The 23791-nt window shown below is 42.6% G+C and overlaps 2 protein-coding genes across 2 annotated transcripts; one reads left to right on the top strand and one right to left on the bottom strand.

Moving 5' to 3' along the window:
* Positions 1 to 317: 317 nt before the first annotated feature.
* Positions 318 to 9235, top strand: AQP12B (aquaporin 12B). The gene is made up of 3 exons (XM_069975621.1): positions 318 to 930; positions 6923 to 7039; positions 8601 to 9235. The coding sequence occupies exons 1-3, from the start codon at positions 324 to 326 to the stop codon at positions 8807 to 8809; spliced, it is 933 nt and encodes a 310-aa protein (XP_069831722.1). The 5' UTR covers positions 318 to 323; the 3' UTR covers positions 8810 to 9235.
* Positions 9236 to 10422: 1187 nt separating this feature from the next.
* On the bottom strand, positions 10423 to 19656 carry LOC138795000 (galactose-3-O-sulfotransferase 2-like). The gene is made up of 4 exons (XM_069973941.1): positions 19508 to 19656; positions 16375 to 16470; positions 13316 to 13688; positions 10423 to 11841 (listed from the first exon to the last, which is right to left on the bottom strand). Exons 1-4 carry the CDS (start codon positions 19534 to 19536, stop codon positions 10990 to 10992), a joined length of 1350 nt encoding a protein of 449 aa, XP_069830042.1. The 5' UTR covers positions 19537 to 19656; the 3' UTR covers positions 10423 to 10989.
* Positions 19657 to 23791: the final 4135 nt, after the last annotated feature.

Genomic DNA, 23791 nt, shown 5'->3' with positions numbered 1-23791 from the left:
ATCTTACCCCTTCTCTAACCAAATAGAATATTATACGGACAGTTTCAAGTTTTGGGTGAAAATTCTTCTTAAAACTCGTAACTTGTGCAATGATCACAGCGTTATACAGTAGCTCTGAGAGCCGTTGTTACTATAATGCTGTTTAAGCTGTAGCTTCCCCTTTACTTACATTATAATGTGGGCAGCACACCTGTCCTGATTCCCACCTGCATCCTTGACACAGCCAGTAGCAGATTGGGCCACGTATGCCAATTCTAATCACTGTATAAGTGCACAGCTACTTTTCCTAAGTTTCCTCTATCAGTCACCCCCTTCCTACCACCATGGCTGGACTGAACATAGTAGTAGGCTTCTTTATCTCGGTCATAGCCTTGTCCCAACTTATTCGTTGGATTAGTAAGAAATGGCTGCCTGCCAGGATTTACCGGTCTACTGTCAGTGAGTTTGCCAGTTCTCTGCAGCTATGTGCCTGCTATATGGAAATCCGCATGCTGGGTGAGATTGGCATGTGGGGTGGTGGATTTGGCCCAGATGTGGTGTCTACTCTGCTCTTTTTGCTGTTTTTAGCTCATGGATTCACTTTTGATGGAGCATCTGCCAACTTCTCGGTCTCCCTTCAGGAGTTCTTGCTGAGGGATGGCACGTTGGTAGACACAATACTTAAGTTAGTAGCCCAGTTTGGGGGCATGGAAGCCGCCAGGTTCTTGAGCAGACAGTACTGGAGGCTGGAGCTGACAGAATTCCACACAATCCAGATGCTAATGGTAGATGATTGTAGTTCCTCCTTACAAACCACTGTGGCTCAGGGGATCTTTGTGGAAGCATTGAGCGCCTTCTGCTATCATATAGTGCTACTTCGCTTCCAAAGCACAAGATTGCTCTACCGGGCGCCGACGACCGCCCTGACCGTCACCTTACTCACATATGCAGGTAAGCAGCTAAACTCTCCTTTACTTATGTACCTGTAATCACTGTATTCTATAACATCACACTGTTGGGGAAGTCTCTTAACATCTCAACATATTTAGACATTATAAAGCCAGAAATGTTAGATTGTAGCACATATCTGCCCAAAATTCATCAAATTTCCAAAGTCTACTGAAGATAGGCTGATCATAAGTCATCTTTAATGGGGTTGGATACATGTATCTTTAAAAAAAAAAAAAGTTTTGAGCAGTGGGGGTCCAGGTGATGAGCTTCCTAAAATGAATGGGAGGCAGTATTTGGCTGAGAGCTGTGCCTGGTGGTTTCTGATCATCACTGCTCAGTTACGCTTGACGCCTCTCTCCCCTCTGATATGGTTTTCTAATGTAGCCTACATTTCTGATGATGCCTCTGGCTTGCAGAGACAGAGATGACCAGTGTCTGACTGGGGTACCTTGGGCCCACCAGGGCATTTAATTCTAGGAACCCGCCTTACATATATCAGATATAACCAGCGGCAAACCTTTCACATTACTATAGTGACTCTGCTGTGTATGTGACCAGCGATGCTAGCTCACTGCTAGTAACTTGTCAGTCACTCTATGCAAACAGCATAGTGTGCCACTTAATTTTCTTGAAAGTAGAAATGTCATGAAACTAACAAATCTCAGACAGGCAGGGGGGGGTGCGGGAACATAATAATGAAAGTATACTTACCTGTCCCCATGCCCTCGTAGCGCTTCCTTAACAATATCTGACAGATGCTGTTAAGTCAAGAAGACACATGGTACCTTAAATATACACTCACCGGCCACTTTATTAGGTACACCTGTCCAACTGCACGTTACCACTTAATTTCTAATCAGCCAATCACATGGCGGGAACTCAGTGCATTTAGGCATGTAGACATGGTCAAGACAATCTCCTGCAGTTCAAACCGAGCATCAGTATGGGGAAGAAAGGTGATCTGAGTGCCTTTGAACGTGGCATGGTTGTTGGTGCCAGAAGGGCTGGTCTGAGTATTTCAGAAACTGCTGATCTACTGGGATTTTCACGCACAACCATCTCTAGGGTTTACAGAGAACGGTCCGAAAAAGAAAAAAACATCCAGTGAGCGGCAGTTCTGTTGGCGGAAATGCCTTGTTGATGCCAGAGGTCAGAGGAGAATGGGCAGACTGGTTCGAGCTGATAGAAAGGCAACAGTGACTCAAATAGCCAACCGTTACAACCAAGGTAGGCAGAAGAGCATCTCTGAACGCACAGTACGTCCAACTTTGAGGCAGATGGGCTACAGCAGCAGAAGACCACACCGGGTGCCACTCCTTTCAGCTAAGAACAGGAAACTGAGGCTACAATTTGCACAAGCTCATCGAAATTGGACAGTAGAAGATTGGAAAAACGTTGCCTGGTCTGATGAGTCTCGATTTCTGCTGTGACATTCGGATGGTAGGGTCAGAATTTGGCGTCAACAACATGAAAGCATGGATCCATCCTGCCTTGTATCAACGGTTCAGGCTGGTGGTGGTGGTGTCATGGTGTGGGGAATATTTTCTTGGCACTCTTTGGGCCCCTTGGTACCCATTGAGCATCGTTGCAACACCACAGCCTACCTGAGTATTGTTGCTGACCATGTCCATCCCTTTATGACCACAATGTACCCAACATCTGATGGCTACTTTCAGCAGGATAATGCGCCATGTCATAAAGCTAGAATCATCTCAGACTGGTTTCTTGAACATGACAATGAGTTCACTGTACTCAAATGGCCTCCACAGTCACCAGATTTCAATCCAATAGAGCATCTTTGGGATGTGGTGGAACGGGAGATTCGCATAATGGATGTGCAGCCGACAAATCTGCGGCAACTGTGTGATGCCATCATGTCAATATGGACCAAAATGCTTCCAGCACCTTGTTGAATCTATGCCACGAAGAATTGAGGCAGTTCTGAAGGCAAAAGGGGGCCCAACCCGTTACTAGCATGGTGTACCTAATAAAGTGGCCGGTGAGTGTATTTGTCTGTGCTTCCATAGCATAGAAAATGCTTTTATTCTCTGGTACAAAGAGTCAAAGAGGCTTCTCCCTGCTGAAATGACACCTGGATGCTGAGTCCCCAGCAGGTTTACGTTTTGGAGGGGGAGTTACTAATAAGTTAACATAACGTGTACATGCATATCACATACAAATATGCACAATATATACACACATCATACACAGATATAAAGAAATGCACATTATCTTTCTGCATACATAGTACACACACATGCACAATACGTACATCAAATCCTTAGGGGTTTAATGAAATCTATGATTTTATCAAAGCCCTGCAACATATATATGATGTGTATTATGGGGGTGTCTGTGTTGCTATGCTATCATCGGTGAGACCCTGTCACTTGAAAAAAACTTTTTGACAAACCTCGCAGATGTAGGTATAAGCCTTGCGATGCATGTTTTTCATCAAGATTTCAGTGCCCCTTTAATCCAGGGATATGCACATACATGCAGGAGTTCTATTATCCACTGCTCCATCCTACTTCCGCTCATTGTGCAGGTGATAGATCTGTGTAGCAGGCAGATGTCCAGCTTTATGACTCTGCAATATGTAATGGATTCCCAACTCCCAAGCATAATAAGTTAAACCAAAGAATGCAAAATAAAGACACAACACATTGTAATCAGGTGTCAAAGGGTCCCAATTTTATTTAAAATTACATGACACTGAAAATGGCAGACCCCCGACTCTCTCCAGCACTCAGGCGAGGAAAGAGTCACTCTCCAGCACTCAGGCGAGGAAAAACCCCCTGTGGGGGGAAACCTTGAGGGAGCCATGGCTGGAGAGTTGCCCCTCCGCTGGGCTTAGAGGGCAATACCATACTATAAATATAATAAACTGGATGTGAGAGAAATCTGGCATCAACATCTGTCACCTTATGTCTAGACGGATGTATCTCTTCTCCCTCACAGATCCAGGTCCACTTCTCAAGGAGGTGAAGACTTGATGAAGGGGTAGTCTAAAGCAGACCACCCCCTTTCCTCCTGCTAGAACCTCCAAATTACATCAAGGGTAGGGGGCAGTAAAGTATACAAGCTCAAGGTCCTCTGGCGCATCCAAGATGGCACTGATCAGGGCGCGGTGCATTGCTTTATGGAACCTTCTTCATGACATAAGCGCTTGTCATTGCAGTGCATGGTTGCCATGGTTACTGCAGGCAAACACATCTGAAGCATTAACCCATTAATGACTGGTGATGCACTTGACTGCAAAGGTCACTAAACACACTTGTGACCAATCAAACAGCCTATGGTTAGGCCACACTAAGGAGACTAAATAATATGGTTTTATGTGGCCCATAGCAACCAATCACAGCTCAGCTTTTGTTTCTCAAATTACTCTGGTAAAATAAAACCTGAACTGTAATTGGTTGCCATGTGCAACTTAGACAGTCTAACCTGCCCATAGCAACCAATCAGAGCTCAGATAAAGCTGCTCCATTGCTGTAAAGCTTATGATGATGATGATGACTGAAAACACATGACATCAAGCTTCCCCATAATGCTTTGCAGTCAGCCCTTCCTCTATACCTCCAAACTTTTTGGAGGGACACTTTTGGTTCACAGACATTTCTATACACTGCAATTCCCAACATTTCCTGTCACTCAGTTTAGGATCCACTGGTATACGGTTATATACGACGGATTTGTTTACATGAAGGAGAAATCTGACAATCTGATGTAATTGTATGTGGAAAGGGCTGCCAAAGAGTATTACTAATAAAGCTGTTCAAATTAATAGACTAGCAGGGGAACTCTACCTGTATATTTATGATGCGATTTGGTTGGTGAACTCCCAAGTCTCTCAAGTTCACCAATCAAAATGCATGTTACAAACGCAACATATATTCGCATTGTGTGAACACAGCCTTCTCCTAGAAACAGCTCCACTCCTGTCTATAGGGTAGCTCTTCCTTAAAGGGGTAGTGCGGCGCTCAGCAATTATTCACAGAATAACACACATTACACAGTTATACAACTTTGTAATGTATGTTATGTCTGTGGATCGCCCCCTTCCCGTGTCCCCCCACCCCCGCACGTGTACCCGGAAGTGTGGTGCGATATACATACCTGACGCGTGTCGACCCCCGTCTTCTGTTGATGGAATCCTCAGGAGGCCGGCCGACAGGTTGCAGCCGTCCCGCATGCCGGCCTCCCTCTGCAGCGTCATCAGCTGCTCAGCCGTAATTGGCTGAGCATAACTGTGCTCAGCCAATCGCGGCTGAGCAGCTGATGACGCGTGTCGCGTCACCAGCTGCTTAGCCGCGATTGGCTGAGCATAACTGTGCTCAGCTAATCGCGGCTGAGCACAGTTATGACGCGGCAGAGGGGGGCCGGCATGAGGGACGGCAGGAGCGGGTCGGCCGGCCTCCCGAAGATGACGTCTTTGAAGAAGATGGCGGACGGATCAGGTATTTATAACGCACCACACTTCCAGGTACACGTGCGGGGGTGGGGGGACACGGGAAGGGGGCGATCCACAGACATAACATACAGTACATTACAAAGTTGTATAACTTTGTAATGTGTGTTATTCTGTGAATAATTGCTGAGAGCCGCACTACCCCTTTAATAATATCCAATAGCCACCAGCCTCCTGCAGCTCCTCCAGCTGTAACTTCACATATTGGCTGATGGATCGCCCACTCAGCCAATCACTGACTGGGGATGGACACGGCTGTATTCATTGACTGGCTGAGCAGGCAATCCATCAGCTGAGTATGTGACATTGCAGCTAAAGGAGCTGGGGCCGCGATATACATGGAACCCGGTCGAAAATTAGTGAAAATGACTTCTCGCGGCTGCAGGAGAGAGAACAGTGCAGGGGCTTGGGGACTGGTGAGTATAATTTCTTTATTATTTTCCCGCACCCCAATGCCAGAATACACGCCACTACACATCTAAACAAGTGCATATTACATATACGCATAGAGAATACCCACACATATGCACCATACACACAGTCTCACACAATATACATACTTTATGTCCACACACATATTTATATCTGGTACAGGAAAGGTCACATGCTGTCAGATTTGCAGCACCAGGGCCACACTGGGCAGGCTGCAGCCTCTCTCCCTCCTCTCCTTCTGTGTCCCGACTGCCAGCAGCAGCACATAGAGCAGTAATAATATTAATATTTATTTGTATAGTGCCAACAGATGAAAGGCATGTGCAGCAGTGTTGGGGATTATATGTTATCTTGGAGCTGCTAGAAAGGGAGGCCCACCTCCTGTTTAGGGGCCCACCAAAGGGTAGGGCCCACTGGGGGATTCCCCCGCTCCCCTGAGCCTGGAGATGACAGACTCTCATCACTCACCACAGAGAATGAATGGAGCAGCAGCATGTTTGTAAGACTATACAGGTAGATTGGGGTCTCTGTTCTAAAGAATGACAAAGAACAAGATAAATATACTCCAAACCTTCATTGACATAGATCAATATAGAAATGTTTTCTAGTCATGTATCAGGACACTTTCTGCTCATGCTGCTCTTGAACTGGGACTCCAAAGGGATATTCACAGCCACATACAGATCCGCTGAGACCCCCACCGCACCATTTATTATCTATGGAGGCAAGGGCTGTGTTGGTACAGTCCACACTATTAATTCCGTGTATGATTGTGTCCCTGTTTCCAGGATTGGCAGGGGTCCTAGATCCCCAGCTATCTGTTATCCTGTGGCTAGAGGGGATTGGCATGTGTAGGAACCTACCAGGCCCTGTAGGACACTGAGAGAAGTATTGTAATGCATTATTTAAGTGATCAAACAATTGCAGGTACAAGTCACCCGGAGGAAGAGAAAATATAAGTTATGGCTCTTGCAACACAGAGATGAAAAGAACCTTGTGTCCGAAAGACCCCAAAAAAACAAGACGTTACCCAATGTGTTGTCTCCAACTTTATTCATTTACTTTTCATTTTGTTGTTCCTTTTCTCAGGTGGCCCATATACTGCAGCTTACTTCAACCCAATTCTGGCCTATGGTTTGACATTTAACTGTCCTGGAAAGACATTGCGGGAATACTCGATTGTTTATTTTGCTGGTGCTTTAATTGGTGAGTAAAAGATAGCACATTTTTATAGCGGAGGCTGTCTTATGTACTGTATGCAGGCTTGGACTAGCCTGCAGGGGAGCAGGTGAATCTTCCGGTGGACCCCCTCTTGTGTCTACTTTAAACAGAGACACTGTATCTCTGTGCAAGTCATCTTTCCACTTACATCCTGTCTCAGGTGATCCATCTCCTCTCTATTTGGATGCCCTTCCAGAACTCAGTGTCACCAGATGTGCTCTACTTACCCTATCAGACTGTAGCTTCTTGCTGCAGACATGTATACACTCCGGCTGGGATCCCTAGCAGCGCCGTAGAAAACTGACATGGCAGTTTTCTGCGTCCGCTATTCAGTGAATAGCAGCCGCAGAAAACCCAGTCAGTGCACACTATGGAGCCCCTAGCAACCAATCAGATTCCACCTTTCATTCTTCACAGACTCTCTGGAAAATGAAAGGTGCAATCTGAGCCAGTTTTACTTTACACCATGTTTCATAAATCTCCTCCTATGTGTATACACTCCAACCGGGATCCCTTCAGCCTGCAGCACTACGTAAGTTCCTTGGAAATCAAGGCCGTTGAAACAACGGCCGTGATTTTTACGGAACTTACGTAGTGTGAACATTGCCTAAATGTGTGTATAGGCTTTCATTGCCAGTTGGAGGGTAAATATGGCGTATGCTATAAAATAGCATAGCAGACTATACTTTTCTATACAATGGTATCATCTCAATGGTATCCATCTTAAAAAGTATAGTTAAATGTATACTTTATATTTACAATGTGACCCTGGATCTTTATGGCGTGAATTCCTCTTGGCCGGACCAGGTAAATATGACCAGGCCGGACTCAGAATATGCAAAGAAAGACACCAGGCACAGGAACGTTAATATTCAAATGTAGTTTTATTTGTAGTGGATGCAACAACGCGTTTCGAGGGCTACAGCACCCAGATTCCCAATAATCTGAAATGCATCCACTACAAATAAAACTACACTTGGATATTAACAGTCCTGTGCTCAGTGTCTTCCTCTGCATCGCTTGAGGTCTATTCACCTGGTCCGGCCCATAGGGATTCGCGCCATAGAGATCCATCTCTTCTCAAGCTGATCCTTCTGCTGAAGTGCCTATGCAGGATGTTGGAAGGCGAAAGGCAGTAGCTACATGTATGTGCTTAATAGAGTTGTACCTAGAGTACGACTCTCCCAGGTGAGCGTGCATTCTTCATGCTTCATGCACATCTACTCACAGGTTTAATGTTGTGCGCATGCATCGCTATTTGTGTTCCTTTTCTTTTTATATGTTGGGCATCTGTTACAGGCCTTGGTTAAACATCTATTTCATCTCCTTGAGAAGGGGAATTGCCTCTTATTGAACAAAAAAATAAATAAATAAATAACATCCTTAAACTACTAAATTAACTATTTGTGGATTTTTTGTTAAATTATTAAACAGTTTTTTTCTGCAAATAAATAATTTGGAATAATAGAGATTTCTGCTGCTATAATGAGTTAGATATGGAGGCATGGACCATTCTTTTTATTATACCTATGCGTTTCTTTCCTAGGAATGGTTTTGGCCCTCTTCCTGTACAAGGGGCACATCCCACGTCTCTTCCAAAAGAACCTTCTCTACAACCAGAAGAGCAAATTCAGAACCCCGAAGGCAAAAAGTGTTCAGTCTACAAATTCTAGGAAAGCCCTGTCCTCCCCAAAAGGGTCAGAGAGAAAGGCTGAAACAAAAGTGAAGAAGGTCACAAAAGAGAAAAGAAGCTAATCCTGCAAAGTGAATGCACCATATTGTACACAGAGACCAAGATAGACAAATCCCATGTAGCTACCTGTCATGCAGTCCTGTCAGTAATATATGTGGATAGTTACTAAAACAAATCATGTAGCAGCATTGATGTAATATTCGGGCAATAGCTAGAGAGATATAAGGTCTCCCCAATATTTTGCAATATGCTATTACTCCTATGCACTTCCCATTCATAATACTGCTGTCTGCTTTTGGGACAGAGAGCCCCTAAAAGTCCGCACCTCTATTGCTACAATGACAAAATGTATTGATGACTTTTCCTCAGAATGGATCAATATCAAATCAGTGAGAAGTCAAACACCTGCACCTGCCTGATCAGCCTTTTGACAGAGTCATGGCGCCGGCATACACAGTGTAACAGCAGGAACCAGACAGCTCCATACATTGTGTAGTGGCTAAGCTGGGTTACTGCAGCTCAGCTTTCAATGAGAGCTGAGCTGCAGTAACCCAGCTTGGCCACTACACAATGTATGGAGCTGTTACACAATGCAGGCTGGCACCATGGCTCTGAAAAACAGCTGATCGCTGTGGTCAGGTGTTGGACCCCCACTGATTTGATATTGATCTATTCTGAGGAAAGATCATCAATACATTTTGCCTGAAAACCCTTTAATGCTAGGGGTCCACTATAATTTTTCAATGTCCATGAGTAACCACAAAATTGTTACCACATCCTCAGTGTTTCTTCTAAACAGAAAAAGTCATGGTCTATATACTTGCATTCAACAGAGGTTACCTGCTAACAATAGCTAACAATTGTTGTATAGCCTATTCAGCAGTATCTGGCTGCTCCAACCTCCATAAACATAACATACTAGTAACTTACTATGTTGTCTTATGTTTTATACCTAACTCAACGTATACATTATATGACCTGTTACTAAGAGAATTAAATACAATAAACTACACTCTACTGTTTGTCCATCATCTCTGAATGTAGCAGGTATTATACTATCCTATTCTCATCTCTGATCAAAGTTATCAATCGTCTTTAGTCTTTACAAGTGAGAACAAAATATTTGTACAAAGACACCACTCAGTTTACCCCTTAGGGTCCTATTACGCGGAGCGATTTTTAACGATTAGCAACTAACGATAAACGATCGCAAACTAGATTGTTTATCGTTAACCTGAAATTGTTCACCATATTACACAGAACGATGGTTGTTTTTTACGATCGTTCGAACTATATAACGATTTTTCGCTAAATAATCGTCCCGTGTTATAGGGCCCTGACATTTTCGGGTATAGTTTAGAAGAATGAAGGCTGTAATATTGCTAGTGTACGTTTTATATACACAAGGTATGGGAACTATTTTTGTATATATAAATGTAGCAGTATGGTTTCCAGGGCTTCCTTAAGACGGAATTGAAGGAAGTTTGTGAGACTTTTAAATTTTTCATCGACCATCAATCTTTGATCATTAGCGTTCGATAATTGGCCCCTTGCTGATTCACTTTTCGCCAAAGCCATGATGCGTTTATACACTGAATACAGATAACTATGTACAGCGCAGCAGATTTAGCATTTTTGATAGCCTCTTAAAACCATTAAAAATTTTGGTCATGTAAATTTTTGAAGAAATTTAAGTTTAGTGCAAACACAGTAATCCTTTCACACTATAACCCTTCTTCCAAGCACAGACCCCATAACCTTACAGAAAACAGGACAACCCATTGCAGGCACTATAACGTCATATCATCACACCAGCCATACAGGGCATCGCGTCCCTGTGTTTCAAAGGCTGCAGGTCTAAAGTACCTGTGGCCTATGAGAGTAGATGGAAGAGCAAGTTGACAGCAATTGCTTCACCATTCTCATACGTTGTATCTGTGTCCAAGGTGTAACAGTAACCCAGAGATCCAGGGCTGAGTGTCCAGAAGTTTGGGTAAGTTGTCAGTCTATGCGTTTCAAGCCCACCCCTACTGTATAGTAGTCATGCAGGGTCACAACAGCTCGGCTCACATTCGTTTCAAAGGGGCAGGATACAACACTGAGCTCCAAATGCGAATGCTGCAATACTGTACAGGTACATTTTGAATCATATTGTGTAGTATGTAGTCCTATACATTAAACCACAGCTAAAACTGTATGTTCCAAGTTTCTCCAAGGTTGTGGCATATGGTTCCTGGTGGGATCAGGGAGCCCACTGCCGTTGTCTTGATTTTTGATTCCTTATAAGACCTCTCCATCTGGTCTTCTTAAAACCTTTCATTTTAGTTTGCTGATATTGCTTGTTATACAGTACTGCAGTATACTGAAGTTCTGGGGTGACCATGCGGCGACATAACAATTGTTGGGCTCTTCGGAGTCCTGGCTTCAGGTTGTAACCAAGAATTCTAGAAACTCCAGGCTGAAATGGTTTTAGGAACTTGTCTCTTATTTTATTTGGGTCTACGTGACCTTGGAGACAGACCTCAGATTGCTCAGCCCTCCTCCTACGAAGTTCCTGCACCTCGCTCTTCATCCGGTCTCGCCCAAAGGTGTCTACCTTTTCCCAGAAGGTCTTGTTGAAGTAACCATATAGCTGCCAATCCAGCTGGTTCCAAGTTTTGATCTTCTCTTGTGTCTTCTCAGAGAGGACATTTCGGCTGTCGTTACCCCTGCTATTTAGAGGAAAGGACAAGATATCATTGAAACGCCAACAGAGGGCATCCTTCAAAAGAATTAAGGACTCATCAAAGTACTCCGTGATCAGGACCAAGTTGAACATGGTTTCTATAGTTTTCCGGGCGAGCTCAAAGTGTTTGGGAGTTGCAGGATCATTGTGGTCAAGGCCAAGATCAAAGGCCATAAGGTTTTTACCATAACAGCTGTCTATAGACGTTTGGTTGTAATATTTGTGAGGATTTGTCACATATTCTTCTAAGCTGGAAGCATTAACAAAGACGTCTAAAGACTTGTAATAGGAAAATGATGACTCCATGTGAGACACTGGATTCCGCATTATGGTGAAGTAAAAAGTGTCCTCGGGCATCACCTTTTCCACCTGTAAAGAATTGTAAGACATGTAATTGTGTCAGTAGAGATCAGATCTTCATATTGATTCACATTATATACTGTACTCACGTGGATGGAGACATGATTGTTTCATGTTTCTTAAAGCGGACCTGTTGGGAAGCCTGTTATATGTAAATGAGGCTCAGGTTCCCAAGGAGTGTTCTCCAGTGTGGCAGGAGCCCATTTATAGCCAGTCCATCTTCTCCTATTTACCAGGGAGAGTAAGCTTAACCCTGGTGTTGTTGGGAAACGCCCACTTGGCCTCATTTGCATATTAACAAACAGGTTTCTGTACAGGTTTACTTAAAGGGGTATAAGGGAGTATTAAAAAAAATGGAACAGACTGGAACTATAGTAATAAAGCCACTGCCTTTCTAATATCACCACTTTTGTCAATGTCTAACTCAAGGTGTGAGTATTGCGGTCATGACAAGGGCTGGCCAAGGTAGGCATCCATCCACAGACAGCCATTTTGGGGTATTTGCCCCTCGTCAGTGTGGAGCAGGATTCTGGCTAGTTGGAGCAATGACAAATCAACCAACAAAACACAGTAATCACTGAACTCAAGGAGATCAGTGAAACAATTCCAATAAAGTACTCATTTAAGAGTCTCCAGTGATGCCCCAAAAAATTTAAATATGGAGGCACCCCGTGGCAACAGGCTAGAGATATCTGGCTATCCTGTGTTTTGAGACTTGCAACCGAGGCTCCACAGACTCCTGCATATTTAAATTTTTGGAGACATCAGTGGAGACTCTTGATTGAGTACTTCATTGGAATTTTTTTGTTGGTTGATTTGTCATTGCCCCAAGTAGTCAGAATCCTACTCCACACTGACCAGGGGTAAATACCCTGAAATGGATGGATGGATGCCTGCCTTGGCAAGCCCTCATCGTGATTGCAATACTCGCACCATGAGTTAGACATTGACAAAAAGGGGCCACCCTGTTGTTTCCCTATTTATTTTCCAATACTCACAACCGAGTGGGACTTAAGGGGCTATTTATCAGGGTGGTGTGGTGCTCTCCCCATCATGGAGGCACCCCGTGGCAACAGGCTAGAGATATCTGGCTATCCCGTGTTTTGAGACTCGCAACCGAGGCTCCACGGATTCTTGTTTTGCATATTTAAATTTTTGGGGGCATCAGTGGAGATTCTTGATTAAGTACTTCATTGGAATTTTTTCACTGTTCTTCTTGAGCGGTAGGAACTGTTCAGAGCAGTAGCAAATACCCATAAAAAACCTCTCCTGCTCTCCAGACTGGAAGCAACTTTGCTTGAAAAAGATCTAATTGGGAGATCGAAATGTTGCACATTGATGAGTGAATAAAAATCATCTTTTCTTCACTGAATATCAGAGTGCGGCCTTTTCTGGGATTTGTTATGTATATCATAGCGTATCTAAGTATCTGTAGCTTAGTAGTTCATGTCTCCGCATTGGCATAGATTTGGAAAGAGCGTACCTCTGTGAGGTGGAAGCGCATGTGATGGCACATTATATCATAGCTAGGCCTGATTCTTGTCACAAAGCCTTCCACGAAGTAAGCCCTGAAATGGTATGGATAAAAGAACTGCGAGAAGTTATTAGTCGGTAGAGCAAACATTAAGTTACGTGATTCTCCAAACCGGAAGAGCATATTCATGATGGTGCTGCTGCCTGTTTTATGGGTTTTTAGGAAAAATATATGTCTGTGAGGCCAGCAAGATCTCGGTTTTATCACTTTGAAGGGGCTTGCTTGAAACACTTCCACTTGTTCAGGTGATCTTTCCACAAGCTTCTGTATAATACTGACGTTCCTGCCATTACCAGAGATGAATGACAGAGTCTCAGGGCACCTGTAAATAAGAGACATAGAGTAACAACTACTTTTATATTGGGTCAGAGACATACAAAGGCCCTGGTGTCATCTGTCCACAACCAATCACAGCTCAGATCTCATATCTTTATGGGCTTTATAAAATTAAAACTGAGATGTGATTGGTTGTTGTGGGCAAATTACACAGGCTGGCATGGCAGAGAGAAGCTTCAAGTGATGATAGGTCCCGTTTAAAATGTCTGGTGATACTGCATAAGAAATGCAAGACTGCATGGCTCCCCTTTAGGGTAGCTTCACACGTAGCGGATTCGCAGCGCATTTCATGTTGCGAGTTTGCCTCACATGCAGCCGCAGCGCCTAGGTAATGTATGCTGCGGGCGGCGGGGGGTAAAAGGGCCGGGTTACATACTTGCAGCGGAATGGAAATTTGCTGTGAATCTGGTACATGTGAAGCTAAGCTTAAAGGAAAACAAACAGCAGTTTGTACTTATGAACCTGCTGTTATGTACCGGTACCTCTATGTAGGGGAAATGACAATGATTCCAGCAATGTTCATTAGTTTAAAAACCAAATATGTGACTCTATGTTTACTTGCGGTGAACAAGCCTGCAAGGTGGTGCAATGGCACAATGGACCCACATAAAACAAACATCACAGGAATTGTCATCCCTTCACTTAAAGGTACATAGCAGGAAGTTCATGTGCCAGGAAAAACAGAGGTGGTTGGGAAGCCAAAATCAGACAAAGCCGGGAAGAAAATAATAATGCAAATGGCGATACTGCAAGAAGGTAACAATATGGTTACTGTCTTGAAGAATATTTCTTATACTTGTCAGATTAGACTAGAATGTTTCTTGTAGTTCTGGATGAACTGGATTTATAGCAGTGATAATAGTTTAGGGTAGGCCAATGAAAGAAGGCATAGTGTCACTCTTAAAGAGATATGTTATCAGAAAATGTTTACTGTTTATATCAAGTTATTTTTGTTAAACATTGAATTATTTTTTTTTTAATTTCCACATATCTATCAGCTAAGTAGCAGTCTAAATGTATCCAAACTTTACTCTCCTTAGAGGTGAGAACAGATGAAGATAAGCTAAGGTCAGTGCCTTAATAACTCCCATACAGGACGCCTACTTGGAGCTGTTTATTCTTGGAATCTGCTTCCAAAACAAATTAGATACAGGGAATACCTAGACCTTGCTAGAAAGTCGTACTGATAAAATGCTATAAGAATAGAACTACCAGAACTATTCTGTACAAAAATATTTTAATAACAAATCTAGGGTTAGGTATCCTAACCATCTGTATATGTTGTATACTTGGGCCGAGGAAACGTACAATTATGAACTAAATAGTAAATCACTGTGTACGACTCCAAATGATAAGGATTTAGGAGTATTGGTGGACAGGAGACTCAACATTAAAGCTGTTGTCAAGGTCTTCCTCAGAAGGAGCAAACTGGATCTCTAGTGTCACCTACTGGAGGTAGCTTCCACTTAAAGGGGTTATCCAGCGCTACAAAAAAATGGCCACTTTCCCCCTACTGTTGTCTCCAGTTTGGGTGGGGTTTTGAAACTCAGTTCCATTGAAGTAAATGGAGCTTAATTACAAACCACACCTGACCTGGAGACAACAGTAGGGGAAATTGTGGCCATGTTTTTGTAGCGCTGGATAACCCCTTTAAGTCAATATTCAACCACTTAGAGATTTTTAAAGGAACCCATGTCATCACTAGGGATGAGCAAACATCCCGATGTTCGGTTCGGATCCCAAACACGAATATAAAAAAAATATAATTGTTCGCCGAACATTCATGAACAAATAACAAACATACAGCAGAAGCATACGTTTCGGTCTACACACATGCGTACAAATTATCAGGTGCAAAGCATAAATTACGCAGTGGCGTGCATTCGCAAGTTCGAATATGTATGAAAAATGATTGTTATAACCATTCCGATCATTGAACAAATTATTCGTGATCGGCAAACATGAAGAATTAGCGTCATGTTCATACGAACGTTCACGAACAGGTTCGCTCATCACTAGAGATGATCGAACATCGGGAATTTTCAGGTCCGTTTGAACTCGAACCATCGGTTTTCCATTCAAATTAAATGGAAAGCCGATGGTTCGAGTTCAGACGAACCTGAAAATTTCCGATGTTCGATCATCCCTACTCATCACTAGTCATCCCCTTCACCTGGCAGCTTGAGCCAAGAGACTCTGGGGCAGTCCCTAGCGCCCCCTCCCTAGATCTACCAGACTTGATAGATCTCTTTCTGTTTGGGTATAGGGTGAGATCTCTGAATCTAGCCAGGTGGGAAGAGGCCTTTATTCTGTTCTATTCTGTAGAATGCTGCTTATAATAGAATAGCTCCTGAGAGCAGGGCAGCCTGCATGAATATTATTTCTCCAGCGGATGTCAGGAATTTTTTTGTACTTTTGTATTCTGTCACTTTAGTAACAGTATCCAGACTTACATCGGTGGGTGTTGCATGTCAGCATGCATGATTCTTATAGATTCTATATATCATGTGATTCAACAGATTCTATATCATACCATAATAATAATAAAAAAAATTAAATCAACTTATATGTTGTTGTTATGTATCACAGCAATTGTTGACCATGTTGTGTAGCCATGTAACCCTAGCCAATTAGGACAACCAAGGAAGCAGTATACAGAATGTGACTCTCACCTTATGGGTTTGCAGAAGCTCTGAATCAATATCATGATGGACATTATTCCAGCGACCATAAACACCATATAGAATTGCTTCACCAATCTGATTTTCCTGTAGATAAGATGAAAAATAATGTTATGCCTTATGGGTGGTAGGTGGGGATGGTGGGTTGCATGATGACTATTGGGACATAGAACACCTGGTGCCTGATTAACTACCTGATAGTTATTTGGGGTTAGGGGCAATCTTTAAGGGTACATCAGTATTCAAACCATTGGTACATATGTTCTATTTATAGTAGCAAAGCCTCTGGAGAAGCTTAAAAGTGTTCATGTCTTTGTTGTCCAATGGTCCACATACACCTGATGGACACTAGGGGAGAATGACTCTTACGTCTACAGGATAGGGGACAAGAAGGAGATTCTGGGGGTCCGCCAATCTCCAGATCAGCCCCCGACTTCTTTGTTATGAATACAGATGTGGGTACGGCATGTGATCCACGGCTCTAATAATTCCTGTAGAGCTGCTGGAAAAAAACGAGCTCTGTACTCAGCTCTCTCCGGTGGCTCTATTCATTCTCTATTAGGCCGCCAGAGAGAGGCGAGTACTTCACTCTGCTCTTTCCATCGGCTCCATAGGAATGAATAGAGCCAGGGGTCATGTGCTGTACACGCATCTGTATTCATAACAAGAGAGCCTGGGGCCAATAGGGAGATTGGCGGGGGTACGGAGGTCGGACCCCCTGCGATCTCTTACTTGTCCCCTAAAATATGTAAAAAAAATTGTACTTTATACTTATATAAGCGTTTGGCTTTGTAGTTTTGGTAGTTGAAAAGTACTAAGACACAGCTGTATTATGGCATTTGCCCTGTTCGGGTATTGTCCTAGAGACCTGTCAAATGTTTTAATGGGTCGTAGTCTGAGTGTAGATCGCTAAAATGACTGGCAAGAGAAGTCTTATCTCTTTCCTCTCTGCCTATGGCACTAAAAAGGTCCCATAGATCTGCACTATGTGACCATCGCATTCATGCGGCAAAGAGCCAGGAGAAAACGTGCATGGCCCACACTTCTCCTGGCTCCATCACTTAGACCTGTTGTTTTTTTTCCTTCCATCTGTGGCATATGTCTGGAGGCTATGACTTCTGCTTCTGTATACACATACAGGCTATGACTTCTGCTTCTGTATACACATACAGGCACACATCACCCATTGGTTTTAATGGAAATTTCTGCTTCTGTTTCATACAGCTGAATGAAGGTTGTGAAAGTCCAATAATATGCTGCTGAGACAATACATGTAATGGAAAGTTTTAAAAGCTTGTTCTACTATATTAAAAAAAGAAAACTCCTTAGAATGCCAAGTGTTATCTACTATTTGCTCCCCTCTTAAATATTAATTTTAGATAAAAAAGTAGATATTGTTTTTATTACATGGCCAGCTAGAACAGATACTAGATAGTTATCTTGTGCTTTTCAAAGTCATCATCCTTGTTCTGCATAAAGAAGGACAATTCCAAGGCTCCAAGGAAGAAGTAAGAAAACTCCACAGATCTATGATGCAGCAAAGTCCTCATATGTTACATTCAGATTTCAATGCTGATTCTAATGTGGATTCACCATAAGGTTTTAGGATACCTTTATACACTCGCTGTGAAATCTGCTGACATACTCGGTACTATTATAGTCTATGACCCTCCATTCTTGCAGCAGATTTTCATTCCTTGTCCTCCTTATTTAAATAATTAGTTGCCATCCGGATAAAAGTAATAAACAGCCCATGTTTACCTTTGTGCGCTCCCTCGTTGTTCTCCTGCCTGAGTCTCCAGGTCCATGCTCACTGATGGCCCACTCAGCCAATCACTGGCTGCAGCGGGAGAGCAGGCTGAGCAGGCTGTCACTGAGCAGGGACCCAGAGACTCATGCAGGAGCAGAGGCCGGTAAGCATGGGCTGTCTATTATTTTTACTGACATGGCATTAGTTAAAGGGGTTATCCAGTGCTACAAAAACATGGCCACTTTCCCCCCTCTCTTGTCTCCTATTGGGTGGGGTTTCAAACTCAGTTCCATTGAAGTAAATGGAGCTTAATTGCAAACCACACCTGAACTGGAGACAAGAGAGGGGGGAAAGTGGCCATGTTTTTGTAGCACTGGATAACCCCTTTAAATAAGGCAGTCACTAAATTCTCACAGCAGAATTAAAATCTGCATTGAGAATGCAGGGTTACAGGCTATAATGGTCCATAGCGTTAAATCCACTGCAAACTTGGTACCCTGAGGCTATGTTCCCACACAGTATTTTGTGACCAAAACCAGGAGTGGATTAAAAACACAGAAAGGCTATGTTCACACAATGTTGAAATTTAGTAGATGCAGCAGCAACCCACAGGTGTAAGGGCTTACCGTATATATTCCTCCCAGCGTACACACGGCAAACACCTACTCTGTAGATATTAAAAAATGAGGATCTTAGCAAACCTTTTGATCAAACAGAGTGTACCATGTCGCCAACGTTAAGTTTTTTTGTCTGTACTTAAGCCACAAGCAGCGTGCAACCTGCAGTATGAATAGAGTCATAGATGTGCGGCCAATTTTTCTGAAATTTAGTAGATGGCTGCCATTTAATGGCAAATAATTACAGTTAATTTAAAACAACAACCGTTGTTTGCCATTAAATGGCGGCCATCCATTCAATTTCAACAGTGTGTGAACATAGCCTTTCTGTGTTTTCAATCCACTCCTGGTTTTGGTTGCAAAATACTGACCAAAATACTATGTGGGAACATAGCCTTATGCAAAAAGACCTACCCCCCCCCCCCCCCCCCCCCCCCCCCAAAAAAAAAAAACATTATTACTAATAATAAAATCTAGAACTGAAATGCAGTGGGGTATACCCTCGCCGTGAACTGTGTGCTGTATGCTAACCACTATACTGACACGGTCTAAGGCCAGGTACACACACTGCGGTTGCTGTTTTTAAGCTCAAGCTGGATCTCTCAGGATTACAGGTAATATAGTATAAGGTTCAACAACAGAAAATACTAAACAAAAAACTAAAACATAAACAAGTAGGTCTTTGTCTGTTCTCATAAAATATATATATTCTACAGACTGGATTACAAGATGTAACGTATCCTGTTTCTGTACTTACCTGCAGAAGCATCTCAGCATCAATGTCATGCTTGAAGAAAAACAAGATTTTCCCAGAAGTGATCAACAAGGATGTCTTGTCCTGTGTGTACAGCGGGGATCACTGCAACTCCTTATTGCTGTAGTACAATTCTGGGCAGCACTTTATTCCTCATCCTCTTTTCTCAACTGGAATCTTCCTCTGCAATAACTTTGCTTAGCACACACCCCTGTACCTGCCCTACTCCTCCTGATTTATTCATTGTACAAATACACGGAATGAGCTGCATAGTGGAGCAGACCGTCTACAAAGGTGTATTCTATCATTGTTGCTGAATTGTATAGACGCAAGACTAGATAGATAGAAAGAAAGAAAGAAAGGAAAGAAAGGAAAGAAAGAAAGAAAAGAAAGGAAGGAAAGAAAGAAAGGAAAGAAAGGAAAGAAAGGAAAGAAAGAGAAAGAAGGAAAAACAGAAAAGAAAGAAAGAGAAAGAAAGAAAGAAAGAAAGAAAGAAAGAAAGGAAGGAAAGAAAGAAAGAAAAAGGAAAGAAAGAAAGAAAGAAAGAGAAAAGAAAGAAAGAGAAAAGAAAGGAAAGAAAGAAAGGAAAGAAAGAAAGAAAAGAAAGAGAAATGAAAGAAAGAAAGAAATGAAAGAAAGAAAGAAATGAAAGAAAGAAAGAAAGAAAGAAAGAAAGAAAGAAAGAAAGAAAGAAAGGAAAGAAAGAAAGGAAAGAAAGAAAGAAAGAAAGAAAGAAAGGAAAGAAAGAAAGGAAAGAAAGAAAGAAAGGAAAGAAAGAAAGGAAAGAAAGAAAGAAAGGAAAGAAAGAAAGAAAGAAAGAAAGAAAGAAAGAGAAATGAAAGAAAGAGAAAGAAAGGAAAGAAAGAAAGAGAAAGAAAGGAAAGAAAGAAAGAGAAAGAAAGGAAAGAAAGAAAAAGAAAGAAAGAAAGAAAGAAAGAAAGAGAAAGAAAGGAAAGAAAGAAAGAAAGAGAAAGAAAGGAAAGAAAGAAAGAAAGAGAAAGAAAGGAAAGAAAGAAAGAAAGAGAAAGAAAGGAAAGAAAGAAAGAAAGAGAAAGAAAGAAAGGAAATAAAGAAAGAAAGAGAAAGAAAGGAAAGAAAGAAAAAGAAAGAAAGAAAGAAAGAAAGGAAAGAAAGAAAGAAGGAAAAAGAAAGAAAGAAGCACAGCAAAGCAAAGCAATGCAGGTATAGGTGCCAGCGGTCAGGGTCCTGACTTCAGACCGTCTTCATATATTAGCAGAGAATCCGCAGCACACCAAAAATTCACACCAAAATCACAGTCTTTACAAATTTTTGGTGTGCTGCGGATTCTCTGCTGATAGATAGATATCCAAACAAATTCCAACGGCACTCCGGAGACTTCAAATCAAACATGCAATTTATTCATATTGTGCAGCACAGCAAAGTAAAGCTAGCAGGGAGGAGAGATATATGTGAATGAATAAATAGATAGATAGGAGATAGATAGATAAATAGAAAAGAGTTTCGCGGCACTCAAAAGAAAAAAAGAAAAATAAAAAAATACAGGTGGGTGCCAGCATGCGTGCCGGGGAGCCTCCAGGCGAATTATATATGTTCCAAGAAAGGCTGCAGCACTCCAATGTGATGAAAAAACGGTGATAAAAGTTTATTCACATCCAACAGCAAACACAGCGACGTTTCTGACCACAACCGTGGTCTTTTTTCAAGCCATAGTGACACACATGCCCCATAGGGGTATATAAATACAACACAAGTGGTAATCAGTGAGATCAGCTGAATAAAAATTAGTGACATCACAACAATGTTATATCATGTGATAACAGATCATGTGATAACAAATCATGTGATAAGGGGAATAAACCCAAAAGTAATACAATGCATATATCACGTGGTAATATTACAAAGTGTATAATATAATGTCATATAAAATCCAAATGACTAAAAGGAATTAGAAGTGATCGCTCACCATATGCGCCGGAGCTATATGGTTAAGTCCATCCATGAGGGCGACGCCCGCTTGGAACGCAACCAGGTGCGTGTCTGTTCGGGTTGCGCATGCGTGAGTCAACTCCCGTACAACACATGAGAATCTCAGGTTCGTCACGGGGACGTCCCCAAAAAGAAAACATATGAATAGAGATCTGACACCTAATGGTAGATCAGTGTAATAACAAGTAACAAAAGCCGCTCTACCGCAGCCTAAAAGTGTTAAAGCAACATAGCAGACTTACTGTTTAGTAACTGCAAACGATTATGTTTAATGAAATCAGAATCACAGTGTAGCGCCAACCCATTAGCACGGACCAGGGACTAGAGGCCAACAGGTCCCATAATCATCCCTGAAGGGGATCGCCACCGACACACACCAAATGCCGCTTGGAGGCCGCATCGGGTGTGAACAGCGGCAAAACCCGCGGGTGTCCATGGGGGCCCATACGGTCAACTGAATATATGCTTTCAAGCAATAAGAGAAAAATAAAATAAAGTGATGTATGCGGCAAAAATACTCATAAAATAAATACAATATGGTGCAGATCGCTATTCATAATGTGTGATGTATCTGACGAATCCTGGGCAAAAGGAGAAGTTGGATGGTCACCATATGTTCCTTTGCAGAAGTCAGACGATCACCTATTCCCACAGAAAAGCTTGGATCTAAGAGCAAAAAGACAAAAATAGGATTAAATAGATGTAAGTCATTCACCTTAGTATAAAGAAAATAAATGTTTTTATGTACACGTGTGTCGTGGACCTGTGTTACAGAGTGCGAGAGCGTGGTACACCAAAGTGATAAAGAATGGTTATACCCGGTGCGTACATCGGCATTAGGTGCAAAATCTTGGTATTATTTTGAAATCCACATTGAGTCCATGTGGTCTCAACGTGTTCAAGCGATGAATCCACTCTAACTCCTTCTTTTTTAGAATGGTAAGTCGATCTCCTCTGCTCAGTGGTGCGACCTGATCTAAAATCATAAATTTCAAGTCGAGCTCAGTATGTCCGGCCTCCATAAAGTGTTTCGGGACTGGTAAAACCATTTTGCCCTTTCTAATGGTGTACCTGTGCTGTCCCAGTCTCGTCCTTATGTCGTATGTGGTTTCTCCGACATAAAGGAGTGGGCATGGACAAATCAGTAAATAAATGACCCAATCTGAGTTACATGTAAGATGTTTCCTAATCTGGTAAATTTTACCTGTCATGGGATGGGTAAACTGCTGACCCTTGATCATGTAGGAGCAGCTGATACAAGTCAAACATGGAAAAGAACCCACCCTCCTGGGACCCAAGAAAGTGGTGTGTGTGGAACTGCCCCTATTGACCTCTGTCTTGACTAAATGGTCTCTAAGGTTCCTGCCCCTCTTGTAGGACATTAATGGCCTGGATTGAAACTCAGAGATGGAAGGAAAACTATTCGAGATGATTGGCCAGTGTTTGTTAAGGACATCAGCAATATTCTGGCTCAATGTGTTATAGGTGGTGACAAATGGAATCCTATTGGAAGTCCTACGGCTAGAGGGAGACAACAATGCTGGGCGGGATGTATTGTAAGCAGTGTCAATGTGTTGTTGGATCAGTCTCCGCGGATATCCACGTTGCATGAAATTGTTTGTCATGTATTGAAAAGTGGATTGAAGTAGATTGGTATCATCTATAATTCTCCTGGCTCGGAGAAATTGACCCTTAGGTAGATTTTTCTTAAGACCAGGGGGATGACTGGATTCAAATCTTAAGAGTGTATTCCTGTCAGTGGCTTTGGTATAGAGCTTTGACAAAGCTTGTTTAGCGAAACGCAGCGTTGGGTGAGTGGTCTTACCGGGCGGAACATATTTTGGTCACCAGAGGTCTAAGTACACTTTTTTGCATTACTTTCTTATGCTTGTCTTTTTCTTAGATTATATTCCTTTGTAAATTTTTGCATTGGTAATCTTTCTTTGTATTTTTTAGCTGCACTCGCAGCTCACTTCTCTATACATATATATATTTATGTACAAAAGATTTAAGCACTTTATGAGTATATTGCTTTCCTAGACTTATACACCTTGATACCTCCTGTGATTGGGTGACATATCATCAATTAAATTGCTATACAGAGCAGGGCCGCTTTAACCAGAGGGCCCATGGTGCACGTGCACCGGGCCCACTGGTTAAAGGGGCCCCCCCGAGCAGGGCCGGCCTTTGCTCCGGTCACCAGCCTGCCAGGGGCGCCATCGGGATGGGTAAGTTACCCATCCATGGCGCCCCCTGCAGGGCCCCCCGCCTGCTGCTGCGCTCTGTACTGTAGCTATGAGCGCTCGTAACAAGTGCTCA

The sequence above is a fragment of the Dendropsophus ebraccatus genome, chromosome 6, assembly GCF_027789765.1.
Source record: "Dendropsophus ebraccatus isolate aDenEbr1 chromosome 6, aDenEbr1.pat, whole genome shotgun sequence".
NCBI lineage: Eukaryota > Metazoa > Chordata > Amphibia > Anura > Hylidae > Dendropsophus > Dendropsophus ebraccatus.
Note: the sequence above shows the minus strand (reverse complement) of the source record. Positions and strands in the feature narration are given on the sequence as shown.